General features: G+C 42.9%; 1 protein-coding gene across 1 annotated transcript; it reads left to right on the plus strand.

Annotated features, from left to right (window-relative positions):
* The first annotated feature begins 3,544 nt into the window (after nucleotides 1–3,544).
* On the plus strand, nucleotides 3,545–11,863 carry LOC132897002 (large ribosomal subunit protein eL22-like). Its single transcript, XM_060938243.1, has 4 exons — nucleotides 3,545–3,616; nucleotides 4,036–4,146; nucleotides 11,355–11,479; nucleotides 11,589–11,863. Exons 1-4 carry the CDS (start codon nucleotides 3,605–3,607, stop codon nucleotides 11,731–11,733), a joined length of 393 nt encoding a protein of 130 aa, XP_060794226.1. The 5' UTR covers nucleotides 3,545–3,604; the 3' UTR covers nucleotides 11,734–11,863.
* The last annotated feature ends 739 nt before the right edge of the window (nucleotides 11,864–12,602 follow it).

A 12,602-nucleotide genomic window follows, 5' to 3' on the forward strand; every position in this document is an offset into this window, starting at 1 on the left:
AAATAATTCCATAATGCTTTTCCTTCACACCACTACCTTGTGATAGTGCGTTGCTGTTGTGGACACTTATTTTTCCATCTCATAATCACTCATGTACAGCATAGCGCCACCTACTGACATGGGAAAAACCAAAAAATTTATTCTTCAAAAATCTATATCTCATCTTCTGTTTACTCAATTGTCATCAAACTTCATACGCAAACTCTTCATAGCTCACCTGACATGTATGCCAAATTTTGTGCACTTTCGCCCCTGGGGGTGCTGGTTATGACAGAAATGATATTGCAGCTTCTGATTTGTCAAACTTGGCAAGCAAACTCTTTACAAGACCCTTTTTGGGGCGCTTGCCATGGTCAACATCGCATGAAATTTGGCTCCTTTTTCTTAGACTGCCACCGCTACTGAGAACCAGAAGCCCAGATCCAGGCGGGCCTCAGGGCCTCTATAGCGCCCCCTAACTCATTGTGATTTTGGCCTCCCGCATTAAGGTGCCTGGTTGCCATGTAGTTTGTAGTAGTGGCATGCCATTTGGTACGCATATGTATCTCACTAAGCCGGACAAAAATGTAATGCCAATGCATTAGCCACGCCCAACAGGAAGTGAGGCAATTTCACTTTTGTGCGAAATGCATGGCCACGAAGACGGCGCAACTCCTCCTAGACCGTTCATAGGAATGTCACCAAAATTGATACACATCATCTACAGACACGGCTGACAAAAGTTCCTAAATACGTTTCACGTAGAATAAACCGTTCAGAAGTGATACGTCAATCAATTTTCAATGCAAAATTTTACATGCTTAAAAATTCATAACATATCTTCAAATTGCTCAAAACTGCTCATACTTCACACGCAATTCACTCATTGGGCATCTGACATGTTACCCAATTTCTGTGATATTTCGCCACTGGGGGCGCTATTTTTGGGCAAAAAATCCACTCTTTCCTCAAATTTGGTCAAACTTCACGGCCACCCTCTTACTACGTCCCATGTCATGTACACCACATTTTGGGAATTTTCGTCCATGAGGGGCGCTGTTTTTGGCCAATGCAATTGCTCCGAAACAGGTTTTTGGTAAATGATTCCATAATGCTTCTCCTTCACACCACTACCTTGTGATAGTACGTTGCTGTTGTAGACACTTATTTTTCCAACTCATAATCGCTCATGTGCAGCATAGCGCCACCTACTGACATGGGAGAAACCAAAAAATTTATTCTTCAAAAATCAATATCTCATCTTCTATTTTCTCAATCTTGATCAAACTTGATTCGCACACTCCTAACAGGTCACCTGACATGTGTGCCAAATTTTGTGCACTTTTACCACTGGGGGCGCTGTTTTCAGGCAACAATTTATATCTCGGCTTCTGATTGGTCAAACTTGATCAAACTTTACAAAACAACTCTTCATAGGTCCCTTGACATGTATACCAAATTTGGTGAACTTTCACCACTGGGGGCGCTCATTGCGCTGTAGCAGTTGCAGGAGAGGTGTTTACAATCATGAGGCACCAGGAGTATGTTGTTTTGGTTGCCTTAAACACACATGACTTGTGGACCACTGGGGGCGCTCATTGCACTGTAGCAGTTGCAGGAGAGGTGTTTACAATCATGAGGCACCAGGAGTATGTTGTTTTGGTTGCCTTAAACACACATGACTTGTGGGGAATGGGTAGGCAGTCGGGGGCAAGTGTTGTAGCGTTACATACAGACTAATAGATGTCTAACAGAAGACAATCCTATGTAGCTATAGCTTGGTGACTGATGAGGTAAATACATTAATTTGGTTGGGAAGCCATGGCACACAATGTTCTGTCCATGACAACATCTCAGCGCACCGTGTACTCTGTGTCCAATTCTGTGCTTTGTCACCATTGTGGGAGTAATGTCTCTTGCCAAAGAAGCTGTGGAAGGTATTTCGCGGGGACGCATGCCCCCGCCCCCCTTGGCCGCTGGCGCGAGGGCCCGTCGAGGCCGCTTGCGGCTTTAATTATTATTATTATTGGCGGCACGGTGGTGTTGTGGTTAGCACTGTCGCCTCACAGCAAGAAGGTCCTGAGTTTGAGCCCAGCAACCGACGGGGTCCTTTATGTGTGGAGTTTGCATGTTCTCCCCGTGTCTGCCCAGGTTTCCTCTGGGTGCTCCAGTTTCCCCCACAGTCCAAAGACATGCAGGTTAGGCTAATTGGTGGCTCTAAATTGACCGTAGGTGTGAATGTGACTGTGACTGTTTGTTTGTCTCTATGTGTCAGCCCTGTGATGACCTGGCGACTTGTCCAGGGTGTACCCCGCCTCTCGCCCGTAGTCAGCTGGGATAGGCTCCAGCTTGCCTGCGACCCTGTAGAACAGGATAAAGCGGCTAGAGATAATGGATGGATGGATTATGCAGACCTGTAAAGGGAAATGAAAGTGATTTAAGGAATGATAAACAAGACATTTTAGTGTCAGTTTAATGTCAGATTTTCACAAAAGTTAATCCATGATCACCAGTAAGTCTAATGGTGTGTGTTAAGATATTAATAATGGAAACAATAAATAATATCAAAAGTTTATTATGGCGGCACGGTGGTGTAGTGGTTAGCGCTGTCGCCTCACAGCAAGAAGGTCCGGGTTCGAGCCCTGTGGCCGGCGAGGGCCTTTCTGTGCGGAGTTTGCATGTCCCGTGTCCGCGTGGGTTTCCTCCGGGTGCTCCGGTTTCCCCCACAGTCCAAAGACATGCAGGGCAGGTTAGGTTAACTGGTGACTCTAAATTGACCGTAGGTGTGAATGTGAGTGTGAATGGTTATCTGTGTCTATGTGTCAGCCCTGTGATGACCTGGCGACTTGTCCAGGGTGTACCCCGCCTCTCGCCCGTAGTCAGCTGGGATAGGCTCCAGCTTGCCTGCGACCCTGTAGAACAGGATAAAGCAGCTAGAGATAATGAGATGAGAAAAGTTTATTATATGCTTATTATAAAAATGACAATCTGTCTTTCTGAGAGTGATTATAAATCTCATCTCATTATCTCTAGCTGCTTTATCCTTCTACAGGGTCGCAGGCAAGCTGGAGCCTATCCCAGCTGACTACGGGCGAAAGGCGGGGTACACCCTGGACAAGTCGCCAGGTCATCACAGGGCTGACACATAGACAACCATTCACACCTACGGTCAATTTAGAGTCACCAGTTAACCTAACCTGCATGTCTTTGGACTGTGGTGGAAACCGGAGCACCCGGAGGAAACCCACGCGGACACGGGGAGAACATGCAAACTCCACACAGAAGGGCCCTCGCCGGCCACGGGGCTCGAACCCAGGACCTTCTTGCTGTGAGGCGACAGCGCTAACCACTACACCACTGTGCTGCCCATGATTATAAATTTTTCTGGTAATTTGTGTCTCCACTCTTTGCCTCAATTGCTTGAACTTTTTTTTTTTGGTTCGAAATATTGTTCTGTCGAAGTTACCTTTGGATCGTTGTCTTTTTTTTTTTCCAACATAGTCTCACATATCATTCACGGAGGGGGCACAAACTTTTGCTCTGAGCTGTCAAACGCTACTGCGTCTGCGCTCGATGAGGCGCACGCTACAGCGCGCATGCGCAGTGGTTGTCTCCCTTTTTCGCCATGGCTCCGCTGGTGAGTGCTCATATGGCCGGATTTAGTTGAACTCTACATGCCTCGTTTCTGCTCTGCGCTGTCGTATTAGCGCTGACTGCTCTGTTGGCGCTGTCTTTATCACGTTATAAACCGAAATAACACTTTCTAAAGCTAGCTTTGCTTTTATTTGGTAATTTGTAGGTCCGCAGTGAATGAAGCTAAGCTAACCGCTTAACACAAGCTAGGTAGCTAAGAGCTAAGTCTGTTTAGATGTTGCTAATAAACAACGACTTCCTGAATCAGATGTGATTGTAATAATAAGTAAATGTAATTGTTGTTAAGGGGGAATGATTGAGATTGAAGAGTTATATTATGTCATTCAGGGACTATATAGAAATAGAGCAGTATCTGCTTGCAGGACTTGTTTTATTTCTCTCTCTTTATCCTAATGGTTACAGAGGAGGCAAGCTGTGCCCAGTAAAGGTGGCAAGAAAAAGAAGCAAGTGCTGAAGTTCACTCTGGACTGCACTCACCCGGTTGAGGATGGCATCATGGATGCAGCCAACTTTGTAAGCTGTAAACTTTTTCCCCCTCACAGGGTTTTAACTTGTGTGTAGAGATGTTAAAGTGCACATTCTGGACTAATTGTGTTTTATTTTTTATATCAAAGTACGTCCCTTTACACACTCATCCAGAAGGGTAATTTTGCACAAGGCCATCTGTCTACAGCAGAAAAAAATAAAATAACAAAACGTGTCTGGAAAAATCCCAAGGGAGTCTGGAGCCAGATTCGTGACGTTACCTGTGGAAGCGCGAGCAGGCTGCGCGAGCTTTCCACGGTTTCAGTGCACAGCCTGTGTAGACCAAGCGCTCCCATTTCTCTCTCATTGTCCGGTCTTTTGGGAAACGATGAGTACTAATCCCATCAAGATTGGTGTTGCTACACCCTCCTACGATACATCTGTTACCCATTTTAATAATTACACGATAACGTTGAAGAAACTTGCAGAAAACCAGCAGGTCGTTTTCTCATAAACAAACCAGCGCTGACGTAGGATTCAGAGGGAGGCGTCCCGCATGCGACGTCACGAAAATCAATGCTTGCCGGGAAATCCAAATGCCATGTTTTTTCAGAGGCGGATCAATTCGCCTCAAATGGCTTGATTTCAACTGAATTTTTCTGGTATTGCGCAAGGTAAAAAAAATTGCACAAACTGTGACAGATATTTGACCAAAGTTTAATATAAAATAGAATTACATTGATCTTGCTCCTGAATTTACCCGTGATATGCACTTGAAAGTTTGAAACCTTCACAGTATGATAACCTGATCTAAAAATGACAGTTTTAAAAAAAAATACTTTTATTTAGTATTTTCAGCTTAATATGAAACAAACAAGCAGACAACAAACTGTCAAGGGGTATACATGACCAAAAACAAAAACGTAGGGGCTCCTCTGTTGGTAGTATTGTCAAGTTTGTTTGTATAGCGCTTTTAACAATAGACAGTGTCCCAAAGCAGCTTTAGAGAATCTGAATGACCCAAGACATGAGCTAATTTTATCCCTAATCTATCCCCAATGAGCAAGCCCGTGGCAGTGGTAGCAAGGAAAAACTCCCCCAGACGACACGAGGAAGAAACCTCGAGAGGAACCAGACCCAAAAGGGAACCCATCCTCACCTGGACAACAACAGACAACATGACTATAACATTAACAGTTTTAACATGAAGTCAGTTTCGTTGATGTTATAAACTCTTCATTGATGGAAACTTGAGTGCAAAACTGTTCATGACAACCACAGTCCTAAAGTTAGCAAGTCAACTGTAGTCCTCAGCCACAGAAGCATTACTGTAAGTGTCCAGAGCGTCCTCCAGGTGTGACTTTCAACTGTCCATATGGGTCCGTCCTCCACAGGAGTGATGTGATGAGACTCCAACCAGACACAGGGCATCAGGATGGATCAGGCAGGTCTGAGGAGCAGAAGAGGTCAGCATCTCGATCCCCGGATTGACATGCAACTCAGAGGGACAGATTGGAGGGGGGGGAAGAGAGAGAAAACACAGGTTGTTAGGTATGCCCAATGTCAACTGAATAAGTAGGTACAATATGCATTTTGCGCTGAGGACAAGCAGGGACTCCGGCAAAACTAACTATGACAGCATAACTGAAAGGAGAGAGCCAGAAGGTAACACAGGCATGAGGGAGCCCCGGGACATAAAGCAGCCAGCCACTACACCGTCGTCAAACTCGAGTGAGCAAGCGAGTGGGGGACTGACAGCATCCATACATCCCAGTTTACCAAAACACTATATGCCTGAGGACCCTCCAGATCTACACCTTTACCTCATAAGCACCATTAACAAAAGGCTTGACTAAACAGATATGTTTTCAGCCTAGACTTAAACGCTGAGACTGTGTCTGTATTGTGATACATCATGTCCAGTGTCTTTAATTGTCCTGTTTAATTGGTAGTGTCCTCTCTTCCTTTGATATAAGCAGTCCATTTCTTCCATTTCCTGCTCCACTGGACCTCAGAGAGAAAGTCATCTTTTCCGTTACATAGATTTCTTTAAGATAAGACAATATACTGCACATAGTATACGTTCAGAGGGGTTTCTATGGATGTAGAAGTGATCTGGACAGTGTTGTTCATTACTGTGAAGAGTGTCTGGTGCTGTGCTTGGTGAGGTGCCGGTTGTACAGTCTCACAGCAGTAGGGAGGAAGGAGCTGCTATATCTCTGCTTAACACACTGCAGATGGAGGAGCCGGTCACTGAAGGAGCTGCCCAGTGCTGCTACTGTCTCCTGCGGTGGATGGGAGGTGTTCGCTATTAAGGATGACAACTTGGCCAACATCCTCCTCACCCCCATTACGTCCACTGAGTCCAGTGCACAGCCCAGGACAGGTCCTGCCTTCCTAATCAGCTTGTTAACCCTGTCCATCCACTGATTGAGGCTTGGGGACTCAGTTTTATACCAGTTCTTTGTAATAGGTTTATTTATTTATTTATTTTTTTTAAACACAGGCAATTAACAGTACTTTACACACCTACCAGTCTTCCTTTATAATAACGTCGTCTTTCCAAACACAGAAATATAGAATCTTAACATCATTAGGAATTTTATATCCCAAAATCTTTCCCACAGTTAGACATGTATTTTCCCAGAAAGTTTGAATTTTTGGGTACGACCAGAAGATATGGGAGTGATCAGCGTTCAAGTTCCCGCACCACCTCCAGCACCCTTCCTGAGGTTGAGATAATTTGCTTTTAATATGTGGTGTAATGAAGAAACGGATCAAATTTTTCCAACCAAATACTCTCCAGTTCTTTGAACTTGTGGATGAATGCTATGCACTCCACATTGAACGCCAATCCTCCTGTGATAGTTTTATGTTTAGTTCTTTCTCCCATGTCGCTTTAATGTATCCCGTGTTGTTCCCATTCTGTTTTTGAAGGCCCTGAGAGATTTTTATAGGCTTCAGTTAGAACATCCATCACTGTTACCCTCTTCAAACAATGTTGGTTTTATTCTTTTATCATAGTAATCTCTTATTTGTAGGTATCTGAAGAAGTCTTTGGTTTTAAAAATGGCACAGTTTAAACTTGGCATAGTATTAATCGACAATTTAAATACGCGCAAGAAGTTTTCCTCACATCCTTGTGTACACACACCAATCAGCCATAACCTTAAAACCACTGACCGATCATGTGAATTAACTGTTAATTATCTCATTACAGTGGCACCTGTCAAGGGGTGGGATATATTAGGCAGCAAGAGAACAGTCACTTCTTGAAGTTGATGTGTTGGAAGCAGGAAAATTGGGCAAGCATAAGGATCTGAGCAACTTTGACAAGGGTCAAGTTGTGATAGCTAGATGACTGGGTCTGAGCATCTCCAAAATGGTGCATCTGATGGGGTGTTCCTGGTATGCAGTGGTTAGTACCTACCAAAAGTGGTCCAAGGAAGGACAACCAGTGAACCGGCGACAGGGTCATTGGTGTTGAAGGCTCATTGATTCGCATGAGGCACAAAGGCTAGCCCATATGGTCCAATCCCATCATTCTGTTTAAGCCAGCATTAACTTTTTTTCAGCAGTTTCTGCTACAGTAACTCTTCTGTGGGATTGGACCATATGGGCCCCATGTGAATCAACGAGCCTTCGATACCCTTGACCTTGTTGCCGGTTCACCGGTTATCCTTCCTTGGACCACTTTTGGTAGGTACTAACCACTGCATACTGGGAACACCCTACAAGATGGGCCATTTTGGAGATGTTCAGATCCAGTCATCTAGCCATCACAATCTGGGCCTTGTCAAAGTTGCTCAGATCCTTACGCTTGCCCGTTTTTCCTGCTTCCAACACATCACCTTCAAGAACTGACTGTTCTCTTGCTGCCTAATATATCCCACCCCTTGACATGCCATTGTAATGAGATAGTGTTATTCACTTCACCTGTCAGTGGTCATGAAGTTATGGCTGATCTTATGTATAAACTAAAGGAAACAAAAAAGATAATCATTCTTTAGGAAATGTACTTTCTTAGAAAGATATTGTTGAAAATGACTTTTGCATAAAATCTCTGCCATCAAATTGTCATTATAAACTGAATGCAAGCATGACTGAGGAAATGTGGTATACGGGCAAAAAACAAAACAATTAAAAAAAAAAACACTATAGCCCCTTTCACATACGAAATCCATTGATATATCGATTAAAAAGAACATGGGATAGATGACACATTTTCATTCCCACTCAGTCTTCCATAATGAGATGATGTGTATTTCCATTGAGGAGTGTGAACCTCTGTGAGACGTGTAAAACACGTGAGACCGTATATGACCTCACGGTGTCACTGCATCATCATTTACATCACCACCAGCAAAGTCACGACCGGTTCACAACACGTTAATCCAGTGGTTCCAGTTCTTCCTCGAGCTATGGCAAAAGATTACTGTTAATGTTACTTGATCAACAGTGGTGCTGGGAAGTTTGCAAGCATTTTAGAATCTTCTATTTCTGCATAAATATGACCTAAAACAACATCAGATTTTCACACAAGTCCTAAAAGTAGATAAAGAGAACCCAGTTAAACAAATGAGACAAAAATATTATACTTAGGCATTTCTTTATTTGAGGAAAATGATCCAGTATTACATATCTGTGAGTGGCAAAAGTATGTGAACCTTTACCTTTGCTTCAGTATCTGGTGCGACCCCCTTGTACAGCAACTGCAATTATTGGGTTTCACGTGGCGTCACATCCGCCTCATTAGTTATTCAAAACTTTAGCTGGTGGTCTGCCAAAGCTCACTTGACAAAGCATTTGTACGGAGAAGGTGCATTGCTCGTATGAAAAATGCTTTACGCTTGCGTTGTTTTAGGTTGTCCTTAAAGGAACAGTCCACCGTATTTCCATAATGAAATATGCTCTTATCTGAATTGAGACGAGCTGCTCCGTACCTCTCCGAGCTTTGCGTGACCTCCCAGTCAGTCCGACGCGCTGTCACTCCTGTTAGCAATGTAGCTAGGCTCAGTATGGCCAACGGTATTTTTTGGGGCTGTAGTTAGATGTGACCAAACTCTTCTGCGTTTTTCCTGTTTACATAGGTTTATATGAAACAGTGATATGAAACAAGTTCAGTTACACAAATTGAAACATAGCGATTTTCTATGCTATGGAAAGTCCGCACTATAATGACAGGCGTACTAACACCTTCTGCGCGCTTCGGCAGCGCATTGATATCTGAGCTCCGTATCAATGCCGATTTTATCCGCTTGGAAGGCGGATAGATGTCTTCATCTTGATGACCACCACAGTCTCCTCCTTCCGCCATGCTTGAACTTCGGACAGTGAGTGAGTGAACTTGAGTGGCGTCGGCAGGAAAACTCGCACGAAAGTTCAAAGTCTCGCGAAAATGGAAGCTATTGCGGTTTTGACACTCAGAAGGTTATGGTCACCGTCAAAATATTTTAGCGCTGTAACCGTGTACACCGGTAATCGTGACAGCCCTAATGTGTCGTTATTTTACAGTACTTTAAGGCTCCAAGCTCTGAAGTCCCCAGCTGTTTCTTTGTTTACTTCTCACAAAGTCCATATGTATGAAGGTCGCGACAAAATCCTTCCCCAGCCATACAGTTACAATGCGCCGTGACTTCTCGTCTTGTTTAACTAAGATCCAGGTTCTGATGATCTTTGTGAATGATTTACCTGAGGGATAAGAGCCAACACAAGTGAGAATCAAGTGAACTGTTTGTTTACACTTCAGCTTGCAGCGCTTCGTTGTAAAGACGCGAATGATAAGCTTAAAAAAGACAAACATACTTACACAGGCAAAAACAATACAGGATTCATTCGATAGCGACTTGATACCGAGGTTCTTTACCCAGCCACGTACAAAAAAAGTTGTAAGCCTCCATACTCTTCCACGGTTTCATCTGTTTTGCGGTGTAGAAGGACGTCTGCAACACCAGATAGTTCGAGATGTCGGAGAACTCGACTGAAGGGTCGTTTTTGAGATCGTATGACAAATCCTTCTTTCCCAGATTGTATGGGTCGATTCCATTGCACATAGCAATATTCTGAATATATCTAAAGCGAGCAGTGGCTTCTAGATTACGAGCGTACTCTGATAAGTTATCGCTAGTTGTTTGCATTACGGCAGCCGTTTTGGTTTGCTTGACCACCAGCTGTTCTACCGGAAGTGAAATTGCTAAGAAAAGTCATGTGACTGAACCCCAAGGATTAAACGTTTCCGGTAACCATTGATCAGTCCTGAACGTCAGCTTTGAAGAATTTTAGCCCATTCCTATCTACAGAACAGCTTCAACTCTGGGATGTTGGTGGGGTTTCCTCACATGAACTGCTCGCACAACATTTCTATTCATTTTTTTTCTCTCTTCTTCAAATTGTAAAGCAACCTTAGGTGTGAGAAAAGCGCTGTATAAATTGAACAACTTTATCATATTAGATTAAGGTCAGGACTTTGACTTGGCCATTTCAAAACATTATTCTTATTTGGTAGAACGACTTGTGTGCTTAGGGTCGTTGTCTCGCGTGACCCACTTTCTCTTGAGATTCAGTTCATGGACAGATGTCCTGACATTTTCCTTTAGAATTTGCTGGAATAATTCAGAATTCATTGTTCCATCAATGATCGCAAGCCGTCCTGGCCCAGATGCAGCAAAACAGGCCCAAACCATGATACTACCACCACCATGTTTCACAGTTGGGATAAGGTTCTTATGCTGGAATGCAATGCTTTCTTTTCTCCAGACATAATGCTTCTCATTTAAATGAAAAGATCTATTTTGGTCTCAGCCCCCTTCTGGTTTGTCCATATGACCTTAAGCAAGTTGCAGCAATGTTAAAGTGAGTAAGAACGAACAGTGCCTATAGGGAACGGCAATTTAAAAACTTCACCCTAATTTTGGTGCTTTCATTGGCCTGCTTGTACATGCACATGTGTACGTATATGCACACGTTTCAACACACTTATTATTAGGATCACTGCTCAAGACTGTTGCAGTCATGTGGCTGAGAGAACACCACTACAAGCAGGGTTTTATTTTATTTTTTAAATGTATTTGCATAAATTGTCTATCTTGTGATGTCTTAGATAGAAATGCAGGCATATCAATACAAAATAATTATGACTGCAGTATCCTCTGTGCATCACAAGGCATGGGTCCAGACCCTGTCCGTGACTCTTCTTGACTCAAAAAATCCATCCTTTAATTGTTCTGGTTAAAGTCATCGCGCTCATGTTCTCACAGGAGCAGTTCCTTCAGGAGCGCATAAAAGTGAACGGCAAAGCAGGAAACCTCGGCGGCGGAGTCATAACAATTGAGAGAAGCAAAAGCAAGATCACAGTTTCTTCTGAGATTCCTTTCTCCAAAAGGTTTGTCTGTCTATTTTTTCCTCCCAGTTGTTCCATGTCTGGATATAATTGCATCTCCGTGTAGAATTTCATTCTCGCCTGGATCATTATAGCTTTGCTTTATCTTCAGGTACCTGAAGTATCTTACCAAGAAGTATTTGAAGAAGAATAACCTCAGAGACTGGCTGCGGGTCGTGGCTAATACGAAGGAGAGTTATGAACTTCGCTACTTCCAGATCAACCAGGATGAGGAGGACGAAGAGGATGAAGATTAAACTGTTTCTTTTTCTGTTTAAATAATTTCATTTAACAATGATTTTCAGCTTTTTTTTAAGTCTTAGATTGCTCTTCAGTAATTAAACCACACACTGGTTTGCTCAAAATAAAAAAAAAAATACGAAAAAACTCCGACTTTGATTATTCACATGGTTCAGAATGAAGATCCTGACTCTCGTACTGTGGGATCTCTCTGCATTTGTCAGGTGTTGATTATTTTTCTTTAGTATACATACGCTACCGTTCAAAAGTTTGGGGTCACCCAGACAATTTTGTGTTTTCCATGAAAAGTCGCACTTTTATTTACCACCATAAGTTGTAAAATGAATAGAAAATATAGTCAAGACATTTTTCTGGCCATTTTGAGCATTTAATCGACCCCACAAATGTGATGCTCCAGAAACTCAATCTGCTCAAAGGAAGGTCAATTTTATAGCTTCTCTAAAGAGCTCAACTGTTTTCAGCTGTGCTAACATGATTGTACAAGGGTTTTCTAATCATCCATTAGCCTTCTGAGGCAATGAGCAAACACATTGTACCATTAGAACACTGGAGTGAGAGTTGCTGGAAATATTGCACCAAAAACCAGACATTTGCAGCTAGAATAGTCATTTACCACATTAGCAATGTATAGAGTGGATTTCTGATTAGTTTAAAGTGACCTTCATTGAAAAGAACAGTGCTTTTCTTTCAAAAATAAGGACATTTCAAAGTGACCCCAAACTTTTGACGAGAAATTCAGATGGTTTCTCAATAAAGTGCCTCGGCAAAACAGCGACCAGGCTTTGGCACCATAAGTAAGGAAGAATTACAAATTATGAAAGAAAACGCTATTCCTAAAAGTACTAAAGATGCGACGAAGTTTGGT

The sequence above is a fragment of the Neoarius graeffei genome, chromosome 13, assembly GCF_027579695.1.
Source record: "Neoarius graeffei isolate fNeoGra1 chromosome 13, fNeoGra1.pri, whole genome shotgun sequence".
In the NCBI taxonomy this organism is placed as follows: domain Eukaryota; kingdom Metazoa; phylum Chordata; class Actinopteri; order Siluriformes; family Ariidae; genus Neoarius; species Neoarius graeffei.